The sequence below is a fragment of the Panthera tigris genome, chromosome B2 (assembly GCF_018350195.1).
Source record: "Panthera tigris isolate Pti1 chromosome B2, P.tigris_Pti1_mat1.1, whole genome shotgun sequence".
NCBI lineage: Eukaryota > Metazoa > Chordata > Mammalia > Carnivora > Felidae > Panthera > Panthera tigris.
Window position 1 is genome coordinate 5,678,276 of NC_056664.1, and position 20,842 is coordinate 5,699,117.

General features: G+C 46.1%; 1 protein-coding gene across 2 annotated transcripts; it reads right to left on the bottom strand.

Moving 5' to 3' along the window:
* Positions 1-442: 442 nt before the first annotated feature.
* NRSN1 (neurensin 1) lies at positions 443-20,256 on the bottom strand. 2 transcript variants are annotated; one of them, XM_007074534.3, is made up of 4 exons: positions 20,091-20,256; positions 18,245-18,323; positions 11,187-11,384; positions 443-1,881 (listed from the first exon to the last, which is right to left on the bottom strand). In XM_007074534.3, the coding sequence occupies exons 3-4, from the start codon at positions 11,373-11,375 to the stop codon at positions 1,483-1,485; spliced, it is 588 nt and encodes a 195-aa protein (XP_007074596.1). In that variant the 5' UTR covers positions 11,376-11,384; positions 18,245-18,323; positions 20,091-20,256; the 3' UTR covers positions 443-1,482. The 2 variants fall into 2 exon arrangements, with proteins under 2 accessions (XP_007074596.1, XP_042841188.1); XM_042985254.1 differs by lacking the exons at positions 18,245-18,323; positions 20,091-20,256 and having other exon boundaries at positions 11,187-11,399.
* Between the last annotated feature and the right edge of the window lie 586 nt (positions 20,257-20,842).

Consider the following 20,842-nt stretch of genomic DNA (forward strand, 5'->3'; position numbering starts at 1 on the left):
GGGGGGAACAGAGCTGCTGTTTTATGGCTCTTATCATGCTTGTACCTACAGCTTCCCAAGCCCCGCCGACATGATTGTTCTTTCTAGAGGCTTTTACAACTCAAGTCTCCTCCAAGAATCATCGGTACGAGGCTTCAAATGATGTTGCCTTGAACAGATGCTTGGGGCTTGTATAAGGCTTCAAAGAATAAAAGTAAAATGCTATGTTCACAGCAAGGTGAGAACCTGAGGAACCGGGATGGTCTCTCCCCTATCTGGCCAGCGCCCCTTGTTGACGATCTGGTTCGCCCTGCGTTTCCTGCTGGACTGTGCACAAGGAACATCGTGCCCCCAGAGCGCTAACCGCTTCGTTTATTCTTCCGTGTCGCCGGGGGAACCTGAGCTTGTTCGGCCTCAGGACAGAGACTCTGAAGGAGTGACAGGTGCACCTCAGATTCCGCTCGTTCACATATTTTATTTATCCAGGGAAGGGAGACAGAAAAGAGAGACAGAACTGGAAGGTGGCACAGATTCTGAGAGAAGACTGCGGTCGCGCGTCCCTCCGTCCGGTTTCGATCCACAGATCCAGTGAAAGTGCATAGGGACGAGACGAGCGTCTTGCCGCAGCGTGAAACATCTTACTTGAGAGAGAAAACCCTTTTAGAAGTTAATACCGACTCACCTCGAGGATGGCTTACTTTTGTCTTTATAAAAACACGACAGCACTGTGTAAACTGCTGGGGTTGGATACTGACAGGTAAGTAGGTGCTGACTCAGAGTTTTCTGGGAGTGCAGATCTGAAACGGTCCCACTGAGGAGAGAGCCACGGGGACGTCGCAGACATGTCCTTGGAGAGACACGAGGACACACAGGAAAAGGGGAATCTCTGACACCGCAGTCCGGGATCTCTGTCACACAGATGGGGAAACTGAGGCAGGGAGGTTAAATCCCCCAAGGTCACACAGCTAGTCAGTCGTAGCATCTCGTTCCCTGGCCCGTGGACACTGCATAGATACCCCTAATGTTAATTTCTTCTCCAAGATTCTAAAGTTGGCAATTTTAGCTTTCCAAGTGCGGAGACAAAAAAAGAAAGAAAAAAACTGGAGAAAACAAACAAGCAAAAGATTTGTGGAGAACTCCGGTATGTTCGCATCTGATCTCAGTAACCTCATGTTAAGATGTCGTTAAAGGACTAACGTTTGGGTGACAATCACTAACGCGGGAGACGACAGAGTCACGATAACTGGGGGAGCTCCCAAGGGCGCCCGGGGGACACACGGAAGCACCCTCTCGGCGGCTTGGTGCAAGCAGACAGGTCGCCTCACCCCCACCTGAACCACCTGAACCACCTGCACGGAGCACAGGTGAGCTCAGCGCCCGGGCCGCCCGTGGCCGAGCCCCGGCGGGGGGCCAGTGAAGCCCAAGCCCCATCATCTCAAAGCCCGCCCCCGCCCCCTGTGAACACCGAGTGACCAGAGAGGGGAGCCTGGGGTGGGGCGCATTTCAGGTTGCCGCTACAGGCTGCACATTTTGAACCCTGGACAAAGTGACCGGAATCTTGGTTTCCCCCGGGCCCGGAGCTTTTGTGACGGGCTGGGCGTGGGCCTTGATGTCTGCAATTCGCTCTTTAAACTTCTGCTGAAGGAACTTTTCTTCTTGGGAGTAGCTCTTGGCGAACACCGACATCAGCAGGCACCCTGCCATGGACGTGCCCCCGAGGCAGAAGAGAACGGCCCCCGCCAGCTTGCACACGTCAAGAGCGCTGTTAAACTGGACAGCATGGGTGTCGACCACCACAAAATCGGCTTCGCCAAAGGCTTCGATCTTGGGGGGCACGAGAAAGCCCGCCGCCAGGACAGTCAGTCCAAGGATCACGAAGACTGTGCTGGAGATGAGTCCGACCTGGAGAAAGACACCAAGCAGGACAGGGTGAGCTCGGTGCTTGGGCTCTCCTGAGCCCTCCCAGGGCAGGCCTCGTTGTTGGAGGGAAGTTAATATTCCATTCCCACTCACCCCAAATTTTAGGAGAAGCCTACATAACTTCCCAGTTATAAAAGAAGGTGAAGAGGGACCTTTCTGATTTTAATACCGACTGGAATCTGCAGCACTGCCCTGATTTTCCCTCTGAGCTGCTCGTACGATGCTTTGCAGCTGACAAGGCCACCTTTGGCTTACGTGGTCTTCTTTGGCCTTTGTTTGGTTTTTTTTTGGAAATATCTGGGTTAAAAAAATTCTTTTTAAGGTCTTATTTTTGAGAGAGAGACACACACACAGCGTGCAAGCAGGGGAGGGGCAGAGAGAGAGGGAGACATAGAATCTGAAGCAGCCTCCAGGCTCTGTCTGAGCTGTCAGCACAGAGCCTGATGGGGGGCTTGAACCCATGAACCGGGAGATCATGACCTGAGCCGAAGTTGGGCACTTAACCGACTGAGCCGCCCAGGCGCCCCTCTCCTTTGGTCTTTGAAGAAGACTAAAGCAGGCCTGACATCCAGGAACTAGCCTAACTCTATCCACTAGACCTTGATGCCGTGGGAAGCTGGCCGGGAGCTCCCAGCGATGCCACATTGTTCTCCTTTGACAGGATTTGTGTCACAGAACATCAACATCAGACAGGCTCCCTCTGTAGCCATGACGAAGTGACACAAAACAAGTCTGTGTCATCATTTTGTCTAAGCGCAGACAAAAACAAGGTCATTGTGCAAACCACAAAATATCAAATGCCTTCCCTTCCCCCCATTCATATAAATGACGGCTGCTTCATCACCAAGTACAGCTTTAGTCCCACCCTGGTCTGCCCTCCCTATAGATAATACTTATTAATTATTTATTATCCAACCATAGAATCAGCCCTGACAATCCAGAGGGAACTCTGGCTCCTGTAGACCCCCTGCCCCCAAATCGCCCACCCAAGGCCCACATCCTAGAATACATCCTTCCTCATCCTCTTACTGAAATACCCTAGGAGACCCTCTGGTGTCGCCTCTCTCACTGTGATGAGTGATAAACTCAACTCGTCCAACATATAGGTATCTTGTGATTTGGAGGGAGGTCACTGGCGATCATATAACTATTCACCCATTTCCCAAGTTAGTGGTTAGTGGGAAGGAACCATGATTGCTAGTTTACAGGTCAGGAAATGTAGCCTTGAGGAGGGTAGGTCACTGCTAGCAAGTGGATGGAGGGATGGATGGATGGATGGAGTGGGGGAGGGATGGAGGGAGGGAGGGATGACAGCTAGCAAGTTGCGGAGTCAGGGCTGGAAGCCACAGATGTGAGCTCCAGGCCAGTGTCCTTTCTCCTCTGGGGCTTCCTCCTTTATTCATGGTTCTGTCCTTGGCACCATATTGAAAGCAGGTTTACTCATTCTATGACGTTTCTTTGTAGTTATTTGGGCTCCCCTTGCAGATGTTGAGAAGCTCTAGGAGTAGCAGTTGGAAGATGAGACTGCGTCAGCTCAAGTTGGAATAGAATGGAACACACTGAGGAGGGAGAGTATTGTTTGCTGTTTGGTGGCTTGGAGGTTGGGAATGAACAGATCCAGGCTTGGGTTCCAGCACTGCCAACCAGGACTTGAGTCATATGAGGAAACTTACTTAAGCACTCTCACCGTTAATCTCCCCATCTACAAAATGATAAATGATAATCATACCTACTGCCTCGTGGAGTTCTAGCGAGGACTAAGTGAGGCCATGCTCAAAGGCACTTAGCCCAGTGCCTGGCTAAGCAGTAAGTAGCTATTATGGTATCTACTTGGAAATGCATTCTTGTGAAATGTTGGCCACAGAGCTACAACAATCTCTGGGCACTTGGACCCCAGAACAGCTAATATAGTTACTTATTTTTTAAACACATTTTTCATTTTCTCCTATTCCTAGCCAAATGCATAACACCATTTAATCTAGAGCTTTGAATTTAAACTATATTTATTTAACTTATTTATTAAGTTTCAGGGTGATACCTCAGTCATTCTTTATTACTTTGGATAATAGAAGGAAAACATATTCACAAATCTGTCGGAGAGCTAGCTAGTATTATTGGGTGTCTGTGAAGACCTAGGCACAGTGTTTGATGTTTTTCACTTGATCATCGCCAGCATCTTACAAAAAGTAGGTATTTTTTTCCCACCTCACCTATAAGACCCTGGGGTTTGTAGGGTCGAAGAAGTGGAGGTCAAAGTCCTATAGCTAGCAGGTGGTGCGACTGGGCTCGAACCCAGGTCCCCTGCTCCACTTCTATTCTCCCCACCATAGTTCACCAGTTACTATTTGTACATTATCTGCTATTATTATTATTTTTAAAATTACAACAGAGTTTTAGTCACCATATAGGGACAGATTTCCATGATTGTAAAGAAACTGGAAAAGAGTCAATATAATGTCTTTTGAAAAAAAAAAAAAAAACCCAGAAACTATTCTACGTAAGATTTAAGCACTATAGGAAAAGTTGGGTTGTAAAATATAATATTTTGGATGGCTTTCTACATTTTTCTAAAAATGGAGGCAAATTCACCTCCAAAGACTAACCATTATTTATAACCTGAAAAATGAGTCACATTGGAAAATTCTGAATGCATAAACTAACTTAAATATCCATGGTGACATGCTTCATATGTCACTAAATCACCTTCCTCCTTGAGAACTGGCACTAATTCTCAAACACTCAGGACTCTGCAGGAACGTATCCATCTTGGGTTCTGGGGTTCTGAAGAGCACCTAAGGTCAGTGCTCAGGTCTTCTATTTCTGTCTTGATCACCGCATCTCGCGTTCCCGCCTTGAACTCTATAAATATTCCTAACTGACTGGCTGGAACCTCCAGGCTGCTGACTGCAGAGCCAGGTGACTGATTCTCAGAGCAGCGCTGCTCCCCAACTGAGCAGTGCTTTATCGATTAAAATCCAGTCCTGGAAGCTCACTCAGAAGCTACAAGGCGAGCCACGCTTTGCAGATGGCAGAGCTCTGATCACTTGCAGAACTGGAAAGTGGCTGGCCTCCCTGAGCCTTCTCCCTTTTCCCTGTTGAGTCAGAGTGTCAGAGAGGGGCCTGCCCTCCGTGGAGGGGGGCACGATGGTGGCCAACAGCCAACTCCTAGGATCTGGGAGGTGCCGTCCACACAAGTCTAAAGGGGACCTTCAAGACATGTGGCCAGAGAGGACCCTCAACGTTGTGAAAACACGCCAGGAAGAGCGAGGGATGGTAGGACTGGAGGGGCAGCCATGGCATCTGAAGAACGCTATGTCTTAACTGAGAGTCTGACAGCGTGACAGGGGATGATGGGATGCATCGGAAGGAAGAAAGATTTGGGGAGTGATGCCGTACAGAGCCGTAAAAATGGTCCCGGGACACAGTTCCAAGTTGAGGTGGTCCTCGGTCTACAGGGAAGGGGGCTCTATTAAATAGAGTTTTAAAAATGCAGCGCAGAGGTTCTTAGGGGCCTGGCTTTATGCAGAGAACTGGAACACCATGGGGTGAGGGGACCCTGGGACCTGGCAGGGCAGCCTGGTGCACCTGGTGGTTAGCTCAGCCCAGTGCCAAGAGAGAAGGGCCTCTCTCAGCTGTGACAGACCTCACAGATGGCCACAAGGACAGGGACTCCTGGCTGTGGGGAGGTGGGGGGGATGTGTGAAAATCCAGTGTCTGCGGCTGGAAAGGGGGAACGGACAGGGAGGAGGACCTGGATTCCAAAGATCCTGCTGCTGGAGGCCACCAGCCAGAGCCTGCTGGAGCTCTGACCAACGTCCCCGTCACTGTCTCTGTGCAAGCCAATGAGGTCGGAGCCCACCTCTGTTTACTCCTCAAAGCAGGCTGGCAGCCAGAGCAGCGGGCGCAGATGTTCGGGCAGAGAGGACGTGGTAATGACCACTGGAAGCCAGAGCTAGCAGGGCAGGAGGAATGGGGAGGAGCCGGACAGAGCTGAATGTGGAAAGAGCCAGCTGGCCTCCAGGTAGCGCTCAGGGGAGGTACAACAAGACAGAAGTCAACCCCGAGGGATGTCCTGGCCTGACCTGCTTGTGGGGACCCTGGGCTTTACAGAACAGCAACCCCCGCCTGGCTGTGGTCCAGGTCCTTCCTCACACTTTACCTGGCCACCCACGTGATCTTCTGCCCTATGGAGGCTCTGTCCCTCCAGCCCGTGAACAGTCACTTGTTTCCATCTTCCAAAGCGATTCCGGATCCTTGAGTCTCCCTCTAGCTACTGCTTGAACTCATCCAACCCTTGATATCCGAGCTCAGTCCCACAACTCCACTGAAGCTGGTTTCTCCGAAGTCACTAATGACCTCCTCATTGTCAAAGCCGATTCGGGTTTTCTTTTCTTACTTCATTTAAATATTCTGTGGTCATTGATGTTAAGCACTGGGGTCTTCTTAAAACCTTCACCTATTTTCCCTGACACAACTGTCTCCTGTTTCTACATCTTTAATGACTCACTCTCAAACTGTTTTGCCAGATGTTTTTAAATTATTGGCATTCCCCAGGGGTCCCCCTTGACCCACATCTCTTGTTCAAGATGATCTCTCTAGGGTCGAGTCTCTGGCTGTAGTTTCAACTCCTACTGATACACTGATGCCTTCCAATCGTCAGCTCTAGTCTGGATTCCCTTCCTGGGTGCTAGCCCTGTATTCCTGACAGCCAATAGGAGGACTGACACAAAAATGTCCCAACGGCTCCTCAGACCCAAAATATTCAAGCTGTCAGCACAGAGCCTGACACAGGGCTCGAACCCAGGAACCATGAGATCGTGACCTGAGCTGAAGTTGGATGCTTAACTGACTGAGCCACCTAGGCGCCCTGAGCTTCTCTCATTTCTAGTGTAAAACCAACTCCATAATATCTAGCAAAGCTTTGAAGAAAAAATCTAAGACAGAAGTTTAAACTCTGACTTAGCTCAGGGGGGAAACCGGAGTGATTGGGACAGATGGGAGGAGGGTCTTGAGAGAAAAGAGAGGGGCCAGAGTCACCCTCACGGCCAGTGAGGCTGCGGGGGTGGCAGTCTTACTTTGCACCTGCACACTGAGTGGAGCACCCTTTGAGAGGTTTCTGACGTGGGCTGAGGAGAAGGTAAGGAGGGGAATGGCCCTGAGGTAAGCAACGCATGATCGGGGGTGAGTGGACAGCTCCCATTCCTTTATACCTGCCTTACTGAGGTGCTTGGCTGCACAAGCAGGTGGCAGCAGCCTTAGTCAAGGTCAAGTGCAAGGGTAAGAAAGAAAAGTGCCACCACAGCCTGATGGATTTCTGGGCAGCACAGTGAGTGGTAGGGAGTAGGTGGGACCAGGTCACAGGGGCTTTTGCAGACGGCAGGTGTTGCAGGCACTGGGATAAATTGGTTGTGGCTGAGGCAACCATGTGGTGATCCAGAAAGCCTAGGTTTATGAACTTGCCCCCTTGCTGTACTCAAGCTGGAAGGTTCTGGAGAAATTTCTATTTTTTAATTTTTTATTTAGAGATTTCGATTTCAAAGCCTTTCCAAGTCGTCTGTGATCGGGCCCTAGTTATACATTCCCCCGTTCACCTCTCGACCCCTCTCCAACTTCTGAATGTTTGCCCCGGGCGTACTGAGCTGTCTGCGGTTTCCTGATTGTGCCATCATCTCTCACACACAGCTTTTGGAATAGATTTCTTCCTAGCAGGATGCCCAGTTCCCACTTGTTCACGGGTGATCTCTCTGGGGAGCCATTCTCCAGGCTGCATCGGATCCTCCCTGCCCCCCAAGTCCCTGTGCTCTGGGTAAGTACCGTGACTGCTTTTAGGGCCATGTTTATCACGTTGTATCGTAACTGTCTGTGGACATGTCTACCTTCCTTATTTGTCTGTGGGCTCCTTCAGGTCAAGGCGGTATCTAACTCACAAGTGAAGAGTAGGGTCTTATTCACAAATGAATCCCAGAGCCTACCACGTAACCTTATACATAGTGGACATATAAACATTCGTGGAAAAGGAAAGAAGGAAGGATGGAAGGAAGGAAAGAAGGAAGGAAGGAACAACCTAAGGAAGGAAGGAAGGAAAAGGAAGGAAGGAAGGAAGGAAGGAAGGAAGGATGGAAGGAAGGAAGGAAAAGGAAGGAAGGAAAGAAGGAAGGAACAAACTAAAGGAAGGAAGGAAGGAAGTGGAAAGAAGGAAAAGGAAGGAAGGAAGGGAGGGAGAGAGGGGAAGGAAGGAAAAGGAAGGAAGGGGAAGGAAGGGAGGGAGGGAGGAGGGAGGAGGGAGGATAGCATTGTGAGATACAGGTTGTGTAGATCCACGTGACAGGGCAAATATTCTAACTCGGGCCCATGTGACTCAATCTCCATGCTCATTAACCCCTCCATGCTGCTGCCTCCTAAGGAGCTGGCTTAGCGGCAGAGTCCTGCTGAGGCACCGCGGACTTAGCCCCTGGCAGGAGACCAACAAGACGTTAGCCCCACGTCATTGGGAACGCGGAAATGGGAAGCCCATAACTTGAACCACCTACAGATGCAGTTTGAAATGAAAGAAAAATACCATAAAAAAGAATCATAATGGAAACGTGCACAATCAGTGCTTTTCTCTGTATCGATACAAAGCACTTCATAAACCCGCTGGAATACATTCACTCGTATTCCCCAGGAGGAAACAGAAGACCAGTTCGTTTATTCCCTTGGTAGAGGTGAGTCTCTAAGACCATGAATTCCATGATTTCTTAGGTGATTCAGGTTGACTACAAGCTTCTGAATGCCCAGTCTGGTGTTTTGTGATTAGGATCTGGGTCTAGGATTTGGATTATGCTGAAATATCATCTGGCACAAGTCCAGGAGGCCATGGACTTTTGCCTGTTTTTAGACTCTGAAGTAGGTCCAGCACAACAGGGAACAAATACTTGTGAATCTTGTTTGTGTAAACTAGAAGGGAGAAAGTCCTGAAATTCGAGTTCTGGGGTTGATAACTTACTGGAGGTTCTTTATTTTAAATCCATACCTATATCTTGTCTGACAGATTTACAGCTTCTCCAATCACACCGCGAGTGCTTTGGAACCATGAGAACACTTTCAATATCCTGTATGACAGTGGCATTTTACGCTCTTGGCACAACAGATCTGTCAGGCAAATATTTGTTTTTTTGACACATAGGAAAGCAACCACCCACTTAACTGGGTAAATACAAGATGTGCCAAGCTTGGCTATGTATTTCGTCTGTCCCCGCCAGTAAGGATTCATCAGAGATGACATTTCTACAGGGCAAGGATGCGGGCTCAACCAATTTGAATACAGACTACATGACAGTAGTGAGATGTTAAATTAATGCAGGTCTTGGGTAATCCGTATTAACAACTATGTTACCCAGTACTTTATTTATTAACTAGATTTCAAATTTTATTTCCAGTTCAGGACCCAGTGTGCCATATGACATCTGATAATAGTAGTTAATACACGAATGCTTGAGTGCACACTAGACATTGTGCTGAGCTCTTTGTAAGTATTATCTTAATTACCTCTCACAACTTTACCCAGTAGCATCACCATGAGGGCCCAATAAGGTCAGATAACTTGCCCAAAGGTACAGCCAATTAAATGGAAGAGTGGAGGTTTGAACCCATGTAATCTGGGGACAGAGTCTGTGCTCATAACCAGTATGTGACACTGCCTCTTATTAAACTGTATTGCCAATACATTGTTAAGTGTCGGACAATATCAAGGTAAAACACTCTGGGATCTTCTGGGAGAGAGTTGAAGATGATCGGGATCCCCGAGCTGGAGGGGACCAGAAGCCCCGCCCTTACAGCTGCGTCTTCTCAGCATCACTTCCTAAATCCTTTCCCTTTTCTTGATTTCTAAGTGTTCAGACATCCCAATGCCCTCTTCTCCTCCATGTCCATATTCTCTTCCTGGGTCATCTTGTCTAGTCTGGCGCCTCTTATATATTCTGTATGTCAGGGATTCCCAATCCGTGAGCTGCGTTTCAAGTGCCACCAGAGAGCCCCACTCACGTGTCTGATGTGATCCCCACAGGCAGCTCTGATGTATCATGGCCATGGTCAAACTCTTGGTTCCCCACCGTCCCCACTGCTCTCCCTGTGTTCCTCATCCCGGAAAATTGTAACACCGTTCTCTAAATGGCTCAGGTTGCGTGCTTTGGAGTCATGCTTGACTCTTTCTACTTTGGTCTACTTCACTGCACGTCCTGATGGCTTGCTCTTCAAACTTCGTGCTAATTCGGACTACTTCTCCCCATCTCTACTACCACCATCCAAGCCATCATCATCTCTTGACTGGATTCTTTCATAGTGTCCCATATACCCTTGTCCTTCTATAACCTATTTTCCATACTGTAGTTAGAATGATCCAGTTAAAATATCAGTCAGATCATGTCACTCCTCCACTTAAAATGCTCAGGTGGGCTTCCCATCTCTCTCAAGGTAAAAGCCAAGGTTTTCATTATCATCCACAAGGCTCTAAATCATCTGTGTCCTGTTATTTTTCTGGATCCTTTTCCCCCCTCTCAATCCACTCCAGCCAGACTGCACCTCTTTGTTACTTTTCAAACACCAAATCTGTTCCCATTTCAGAGCTTTGGACTTGCTATTTTCCTGGCCCAGAAGGGCCTTCAGCCAGGTAATAGCTCTGTTCCCTGCACTCATGCTGTTATTTGCTAAGTGCCGTCTCCTCCAAAGGGCTGTCTAGGATCAGCACAGTAAGTTCCAGGCCTCTGTCACTCCCTGCCCTCTTGTCCCAGTTTATTTCTCTCCATAGCAGCTGTCACTACCTGACATTCTCTCATGTGGTTTATTTGTTTATGGTCCGTTCCCCACAATGGGTTGCAAAGGGCTTTCCTTTCTGTTCACCGCTTTAACCTCTAGCACTTTGCAACTTCTTGGCACGGAGCAGGAGCTCACTGATGACACGATGAGTGACCGAATGCACTGTCTGGTGGGGCGCCTTCATTCAAAGAAGCTGGAGCTCACAGCCTCATGAGCACGGGTCTGGCAGAGGCAGGGCTGGCATACTGACCACTGTATTATGTCTCAGCATTAACTCTCTCGCAGCACCCAAGGATTCCTTTTTCATAATTGCTGTAATTTGTTAAATGATAATTACCAAGCCTATGCGGGGGGTGGGGGGGGCTGGAAGTGTATAATGTTTTGCCTATGGACGTCCTCACGGTTGATGAATTTAGCGGCACATGAATAACAGTAGCAAAAATAGTTAACAATGATGACAGTGATACCTATTTATGTTTAACCTCTTTCCTTACCTTCCAGAATACTGAGCTCCACCTGTTAGGTGATCTCTGGATCTGGAAATCATCCTCATACTCCCAGATCGAGGTGGTACAGTCCTCATAAAACTGGTGCAGGTAGGACCGGACTCCGTAGCGCTGGTGCCCGCCCTCAGGGGCAGCCTGTGCTTGCTTGGTCCCACAGATGTTGCTGCAAGAACTCATCCTTCCCAGCTGGAATGACAACATCCACAGCCATCAGCCCTATGAGCTCTGGCTTCAGGATTAAAAGGCATATTAAAGGTGCGAACCAGGCTGAGTAACGTTAGTCTACTTGAAAGTCTATTTGAGCTTTTCTTAAAAGCTGCTCTGCTTTTCTACTTAATGCAAAATTACCCCCAAACACTCAATGACTAGAAACTGGTTCTCCATAAATGAAATGAGACATAATAGCACAGCTCACTTAAATTATGCAGAAACTTAAGCATGAAGCACACGAAGGCAAGAAGCTGAGATTTTTCACCGTGTTGACAATAAATCTTTAATCCCGTAGAATCCAGTCGTCTTTACACTCACATGTTAAAGAATTAGGCAGGTACTCTCCCTTGCTACAGATGGAATTTGTCTTGGGTTGTCCTCTCGGATGCTTAACCATGTTCCCTTGTGGAAAATACATAGTTTACTCTTAGCAGTTTGCAGTTTTGCTTTTAGATCTCATGGATCGTGTTCTAACATCTTAGCTAATGGTCAGGTTGTACAGAAGCTGTGTTTGAAAGCTGCTGAGCAGCGACGCTTCATGCTTTATTAATCACAAATGGCTCAGCCAATAATTTACACCTCACTGAGTCTAACACTAGATATTTAAGTCGTTATTTGTGGATACATCTGTCCATGTGGGATGATAGAGCATAATGGACAGGGTAGACCCAGCCTTTCACTGCGTTGCATGAAGTGGCTAGTATATGTGAGAAGCCAGGGGATTGTTAATGAAAGTGCATACTGGGTGGGCTGTTTGGGTCTCTGTCCTCTTAAAGATGACAATTTCTGGGGTTCCAGTGGGGCTCAGCCGGCTGAGCATCTGACTTTGGCTTAGGTCATGATCTCACGATTTGTGAGTTCAAGCCCCACGTCAGGCTTTGTGCTGACAGCTCAGAGCCTGCTTTGGATTCTCTGTCTCCCTCTCTCTCTGCCCCTCCCTCACTCTCTCAAAAATAAATATTAAAAAAAGATGGTAATTTCTACCTGATTTGACCTAATCAATACCCTTGGAGAGAAGCATTTGGTTATTAATTCATGGGGGAAAAAAAAGGAATTGTTGAGAGACAGCAATTTTGGTGAGTGAGGGAATTCTCAGTAATTCTCTGTTTGATATTTGGTTTCCTTCTCTCCATATAGGCAGATAAATATGTAGCTGGAAATGTGAAATACTTGTTTCGATTTTCCAGTTATCCTCCAGATGGTTTTCCCTGTGTGGACATAGTCTCAAAATAACAAAGTGAGGAACGATGTAGAAGGGGTTTCACAGAGCCTGCCTTGTAATCCAGGCTAACAGAAGACATATTAAATGTTTCTAATTACTTATCAAGAAACCACATAGTGATATGTATCTATCAGCAAGGAAAAAATTAACCTAAAGGTCCGGCAAGTGCCCCTGTGTGGCCACTTAGTTTGGTTGGATAGAATTATGCGGCAAAAATCAAAGTTGAAGCTAGAGATAGTTAGCATTTTCCTGTCCCATGGCCACAAAGCGAATCCATAAGATTATCTTGTAAGGTGTGCTGTTAGCCAAAAACAGGTTCTGGTTAGAAAATGTAGTCAAATTCATGAAGAAAATGGCCCTGATCTTAGAAAAATGATGCAGACATATGCTACTGATGGTGACCTCATATTTTTAAGTGTTGGTCACTATGTTTAGTGACTTTCTCCCTGTTTCAGATATGGCAGCCAGGAGAAATCACCCAGGAAGAGAGGGCAGGGGAGGAGATTAAAACATTTCTTTTCTAACTTTTAAACATTTCACAAGGATATTATTTCATAAAAAATAAAGATTTTAGAATGTACTTTGCCTGATTAGAGCAGCAAAGCCTGATGGATCTAATTCTTTTGTTAACCTAGTTTCCGTATTTTAAATGTTAGGATGATCTCTTCAGTACTTTTAACTTGATGCTTACACAATGAAGATGATTAATAAGGGCCTATTACTAATGATACATAAGTAGGATAATATTAAAGGCACTTTCTTTTAAGACACTGTAATAAAATTTCGGTCAAGGGATGAGATGGGAGCCATATGTGACTAATTCTGCTTTGTCTTTGAAGAAACTGAGGCACAGGAAAGTCATCTGCTAAAGGTCACACACCATGAGTCAGGGAGGAGACGAAATGTGACAATACCGAAAGCTGGAGTATGGACTGAATCATGTACTTGCATCATCAGACCGACTCATCCAAATATGTATTTTCAGGTTTCCTACAAAGCCTCAGAGACTTTAACATGGAGAAAGGACAAAAATAGGACAGGAGCAAAAATAAATCCCTCATAGCAATAGTAGGAGTTATTTTCCTTCGATGCTGAAGTCATTTTTTCCCTCAGAGTTGAGCTTCGATGCAGAGCAGGGCTGTGACATATTGTAGTCCTACCCGCACAGCTGTTTCCGATACACGGGGTCGAATGTTTCTGCTTTATAGGATAAGACTCAGTAATCCAACTTTGTTAAACAAAATATGGGTAAAATCATAAAAGAGACAGAAAGTGTCATAAAACAAATGTTCTTTCGGCTTGAGTGATGGAAGGCTCTACTCTAAGTCGGAATGGATTTCCAGTGATGTTAGATACATTCCAGGAAAGGAATCCCAATGGGCCTTATTTACTTCTCCAGACATACAGAGCACAAGAACATGGCCTATGCTTTGCTAACCACACAGGACACAGAATGGGTTCTAATCCTTGTTCTTGATCTACAATGTATTGGTCATGATATGTCAGGCAAACTCATTAACCTCCCTGAGCTACGGTTTTATCCCCCTTAAAATGAGATGGCTGAACCAGATAACCTCTAATTCCTTTGAGATACTTTTCCAGGAGTCTTTGGTCATGCATTTACAGAAGGAGTCAATTATTTTTGTGGGATAAACACCTGGGTCTACTGTTTTCCCACCTCCTCCCATACTCTCACTGATGGATTGTCAGATTGTCCCCAATTCTTGACCATTATAGTACACGTGAAGCTTCAGTTTAAAAGAGCGTATAAGCTATTAGCGAGGCCAATGACTTGGTATTAAGTAGCCTAAATGGCTGTGTATTGTTTGTCTGTTTAACAACTTACTTCAGTATTGCGTATGTTGCCTAAATGGTACAGGTGGATCGCAGGTATTACAGGTTAGGCTCCAGATGCCCAGAAGAAAGCAAACATGGTATAAAACAAGTCAAATGAAGGTTTTGGTTTCCCGGTGCATGTAAATGTTATTTTTACATGATCCCATCGTCTATTAAGGGTGCAATAGCATTATGTCTAAAAACATGTACATACCTTAAGTGAAAAAAAAAAAACTTTATTGCTAAAAAATGCTAACCGTCCTCTGAACTTTCAGCGAGCCATAATCTTTTTGCTGGTGGAAGGTCTCAGCCTCAATGATGGTGGCTGCTGACTGATGAGGGTGGTGGTTGCTTAAACATGGGGATGGCTGAGGCAATTTCTTAAAATCAGACAACAATGAAGTTTTCCACATCAATGGACTCTTTCTTTGAGTTGAACTCTAGTGATCTCTCCAGAGGTGTTGATGGGCCTACTTTCAATATTGTTGTGTCTCCGGGAATAGGGGGGCCCAAAAAGAGGGAGACAGATGGAGGGACGGCTGTCAGTAGAAGAGTTAGAAGACACAGAACATTTATTGGTTAAGTTGCTGCCTTATATGGGGACACTTCCTGGCGCCCCAAAACATTTAGAATAGTAGCATCAAAGATCACTGATCGCAGATCACTGGAACAAATAGAGCGGTAATGAAAAAGTTTGATTAAATCTGACAAGAATCACCAAAAATGTGACACAGAGACAGGGAGTGAACAAACGTGTTGGGAAAATGGTGCCGATAGACTTATTTCACCACAAACCTTCAATTTGTAAAAAAACACATTCTCTGCGATGCACCTTTAAGCAAAGCGCGCATGAAATGAGGTGTGCCCATAAGTCTCTGGGGATCTTAGAGGTTCCATACATCTTTCCAAATATGTAACTTATTGGATTCATTCTTAGAGGAGAATGATCATGAGAAAGAACAGGAGTTTTAAAAGATATCCTGTTACAGTGAGGATTTTGGTACAAAAACCTTACATTCCTCATAAGGAAGCCACTAACTTTTTGTCCCAATAAAGAAAATGTTACACCTATTTATTTATGTATGTAAAAAAATTTTTAAAAAAAAAACATTTATTCATTTTTGAGAGGCAGAAACAGAGCATGAGCCAGGAAGGGGCAGAGAGAGAGAGAGGAAGACAACAGAATCTGAAGCAGCCTCCAGGCTCTGAGCTGTCAGCACAGAGCCTCAGAGTCCGATGCGGGGCTTGAACTCATGAACCGTGAGATCATGACCTGAGCTGAAGTCGGACACTTAACCGACTGAGCCACCCAGGTGCTCCTAATGCTACGGCTATTTAGAATCTACCTGGTTGACTGACACCTCTACTATCATAAAGAGGATATATGGTGTCACTTCATAAAGTCACTTTAAAAGCTGGGTAATTAGTATGTAATAAACTTGGGCTGATAAGGAATGGAAGGTATGTACAAAGGCTTTTTAGCTTGGCTCAGCATGTACTTAGTGAGCAAGCTTTCATGAGAAATCTGGTGTTTGCAATCTGGATAGCTAGAGTAGCAGCTGCAAAAACAGTAATGTTGTATCTTTGACTGTCGTTGAGTGACGGATTCTGGAGGGCTCTTTTCTTCAGAGAAAGCCTTAACGTCCCAGGAGGTGCGTGAATGGGGGGCGTGGGTGGTGAGTGGAACTCTTCTCCAGGGTTGTACTTAAATGAGTCCATGTGAGTATTCCTTTTATAAACACCCCAGGGAGCCTGTTGTGTCCTGGATGCCAGCATGGCCATCATGATGGAGAACAGGCAGCCTTAGCATCTGGCTGTTTGGTCATCTATGAAGACGGAGTTATCTTCATTCTCCGGGAAGGACGTTCTAGGTGTTAACAGGTGAGGATCCATCCATGGTTGTTGTTTTCTTCTTCTTCTTCTTCTCCTTCTCCTTCTCCTTCTCCTTCTCCTTCTCCTTCTTCTTCTTCTTCTTCTTCTTCTTCTTTCTTCTCCTCCTTCTCCTTCTCCTTCTCCTTCTTTTTTATTTCTTTTTTAATGTTTATTGATTTTTGAAAGAGACAGAGGCAGAGTGCGAGTGAGGGAAGGGCAGAGAAAGAGAGGGAGACGCAGAATCTGAAGCAGGCTCCAGGCTCGGAGCTGTCAGCAAAACTGACTGAGCCACTCGGGTGCCCCTTTGGTTTTCTTCTTTTTATAACCTGTCTGTGGTATCTGTCTCAACTGTATGCAGTTATACATTAAAATGGGTATTCAATTCTTGGCAGTACAGCACACCTATCATGTCCCCCAGACCCACAGGCAGAGACAATCAGACCTTAACTCCCCACCCAAACTCTTCTGAGAGGCTTCCTGGAATTAGCACACTCAATGTCGGCCCTCTATTACTCTTTATCTTCTCGTCCAAATTTCTTTCTTTTCATAGTGCTTGTAACTATCTGGTGCTCCATTACGTGGTCTATTTGTTAATGGTCTGACAGACTGTGTACTTGATAGACTGTGAGCTTCATGAGGGTAGGGGCTTTTCCTGTCCTGTTGACAAGCACTTTGAGTTGAAACTTCTTGGCACAAAGCTGTACATGGGTTGGTGCGGATGATGGCCTGAGTGGTCCTTCCTTTTTCATTCCTCCCTCCCTTCATTGTTTTTACAGCACTAATTATGTGCCAGACTATGACAGGATAATAAGATGAGTGGGGCAGTCTGCTCTCAGTGGACACTTAGATTAGATGGAGAAACGCTTCTGAAGCAAGAAATGCGACAAAAGGGGGCACCAAAACCAGGTATTTGCAGTGAGTGGTGATTTCTCTGTGCACATGCTAAGAATGCCTTGAACAATTCCTCTGTCAGCAAGTAAACACATATTCGTATTATTATGATCTCTATGTCTACCAATACATTACAGTACCAATTTGCTGGAAATTTGAATTTCAGTCAAGTAAATGCAATTACTTTTTATTTTATTTGGAAAAGGTTCATAGCCATGGAAATAGAAATAAGTCTTTATGCCTCATGAAACTCCAAGAACACCACAGACTTTATATTATTTGTCTTCATGGTCTCCTTGAGAGAAGAGAGGCAGAAAATTGAGGCGCCAAAGAGATTAGTGTTTTCCATGGCTCCATGCGTGAGTCAGTGGTGAGGCCAGGCACGGGCCCTGTTCTATTTATTCTCTTTGAAATATCATTCAATTTTTCATACTGCTTTTCTCTCCCATAAAATCATTCTGAGATAATGAGAGTGAAGTTGCCATTAGAGCCACTGTTCCACAGAGCCAGTGCTGCAAGGTATAGGCACAGACCTGATTTAGATCATCGATCCAACACCAAACCAAGAGGCCAATTTGCTTAAAGGACTCAGTTAGCCTCAGTGTGGACACAGGAAGGCATGAGAGCCTACTAACAGGTTTTTCATTTTTAAATCAGGCATTCTGGAATTGCATAGGCATGACCTTAAAACTTGAAAATGTGTTTCTGCCAACAGACCATTTCAGAGGTATTTTATTGTCTTGGAACAGTACCGGTAGGGATTGTGGCTCCTTATGATGAACTTTTTAATACCTTCTAAGTCAGGGGATATGTAGCACTTCGACAATTTTTTAAAAAGGGATAATGATATGCAATAATCTTATTACTTTACTTCTTCAAGATGTGTTTTTAAGTAAGGCATACAACGTCAAAAACCACATGGAGAAGAGAAAACCTATAATCTCCTTAAACCTCTTATCTACATGAAAACCAGAAGGTGCTTATGAATTTACATGTGACAAGGTTTGAGTCTCACCTTTGAAGTTTTCCTCTTCCTCTTCTCCTTCTCCTTGTTAGTCTCTGACCTTTCTTTCTTAACGGCACATCCTTCAAACCTATTTAAGGAAAAAAATCTCTGCAGAATGCGATACAGATAAAAATCTAAATTTCATAAGCCATTCTTATGACCCGTAGAGAGTCATTTTAATGTTGACGAACATATTGATAAAGGACTTCTTGTTGAAGAGTGGGGAGATACTTGTTTTCACAAAAGTATTCATATTTTATAACTTTTCAGGGGGTTCTCATGAGACTTTTACAGGGTAGATGAGACAACATAAATGAAAGGGCTTTGTAAACTATAACACACTATACACATGCTATTCTTATTTTGGTACAATTCTATTCCACTACTCAATAATACCAACTAGACTAATTCATGTGTATTTTAAAAAACTCTAAATACAAAGTTTGTTTGCTCCCTGGGTACTCTAGAACTGATTCGTTGCCTGTTCCATTATATTATAAAATACATTAACCTTATAGCCATTGTATTTTCTGATCTGTTTACATGCATTTTAGACTTCTTAAGGTTCTTTAGATGATTTACTCATTGGGTTGATTTTTACTCCTATATCCATTTCTTCCTATCAGGATCATTTTACTTTCCATCTGCCTAAGAAAAGCAGGTGCCCATGCAAGATTTAATTAAAAAGCCATTGCCAGCTATAGAACTATTGGCTTCCTACATTACTCTAATCATGAAATAAAATAATAGCTGGGTGATGTTTTTCAAGAGGTCATTAAAAATTCTTTCTGAAGAATACTTCTCCATCCATTTGCAAGAGAACCTCAAAGACTTGAGGTGAGCAAACCTAGGTGAGGCCTGAAAAACTGTGTTTAGTATTTCCCAGTTTGAGTTGATATGAACCACAGTCAAACCTTCTTCAAGACTCATTTCTTTGCTCTAAAATTTTGTTTTGCAGATGGTATGTGAGCAGATTTTGGTGAGAAAAAGGCAAATGTTATTAGAATCCTGGATCTGGATAAGTAAAAGAAAACAAGTCCTCCCCCCCCCCTCCCTCCACTCCCTGCCCTCCCTCCCTCTCTCTCTCTCTTTCTCTCTCTCTCTCTTTCTCTCATCAGTGCCTGTCTCTCTCATTTAAACGTCCTTTCATTTTATCTGTCGCCTTCCCCTTTTCTCTGAAGGAAGTGACTCCACACATGCCCTTCACTAAAGGCTGGCCTGGTCTGGAGCCCAGGGATCTCTCCAACGTGCTGAAAACATTTCTGCTACAGAGCCAGGAGCCAGTAATTAAGTAGACACCAGCTGTTTAACTCCAGCTCTGTTTTCCTTGAGGTCATCAGCTTTGGTCTCACCCCCACCCAACTCCTCTTTCTAATTAACACAAAGAAGTAGGTCCTGAGATTATATCGAAGCACTCACGTATCTTTGAATATGGCAAAGGAATGGGGAGGGCAAGCGAGGGTTAAATTCAGCTCGGAAAACAAATCAAACCAGCTTTGCAAACTCCAAATACGTACATTTGACTCTTACCTAATATATAACTTTTCTTTTCTCCCGGGAAAGTTTTCCCTGTATACCTCCCCACTTCTTACGTAACCCAAACCACAAACCACAAAAGCATGGAGTTGGCGACCCCTAATTTGCATGTGTGCACGGATTTTAATGTGCATGCTTTTTATAGAGATGTGTCCACAAATAATAGACGTGAATGAGTAAGGAGTACGTGTGACAGACACAGAAAGAACATGAATATTTGTGCGCGAGGAGAGAGGAAGGAGAGAGAGGGAGGAGAGGGAGAACCGGAGAAAGACGAATGGAGCGTAGAAAACCGCTCCTGGGGTCCGCAAGGCTTTACCTGTCCCCTCCGATCCCCTGACCCGTGGAGCAAGTGCAGCCAGCTAGCCGCAGATCTCTCGCTGGGGTCCCATCATCGCCGCCGCCTTCGCCGCCGCCGCCGCCGCCGCAGCTCCCGCCTTGCGGAGCTCAGCCCGCTGGTGATTGACAGCTGGGCGGCCCGCGCGCCCGAGGCCCGCGCAGCTGCGGCGGCCGCCGGAAGGGCCACGTGCGTCCGCCGGGCGCGCTCCGGCGGCGCGTGGGCGGGGCCCCGCCGGGCGCGTGCGCCGTCCGGTCCCCGCCTGGTCGCGCTCTGGGAGGGAGCGGGGGCGGGGCGGCTGGCCGTCTGGGCGGCGGGTCGCTGTGTCCTAGGGAAGCGTCGCAGCACCAGGAGCATGCTCTGCCCTCCTGCCCTCCTGGTGCCTTCTCCCGCCCAGCACAGCGCCTGGCCACAGCAGGTGCACTGCACGCTTATTTTGAAAGTGAATGTGTGCGTCTTGCGCCGCCGCCCCATTTGGGATACATTTGGGGGTGTGCAGAGGCTTCTACGGACTCTTGAGTTTTGTCCTTGGTGAGACATGAGGTGAGGAGCCCCTCTGAAAGAACCTTCTGGCAGTGTCACCCCTGGGCACATTCAGCCCCTCACCTGGTCCCCTGACCCCAAGGTCATGGGGTGAGATGGAAGAACGGTCAAAAGAGTGAATTCAGTGATGCTCTTCAAGGAAGACCCCACACACAGATGCGGGAAAGCAAGAGCACACTAGAAATTACCTG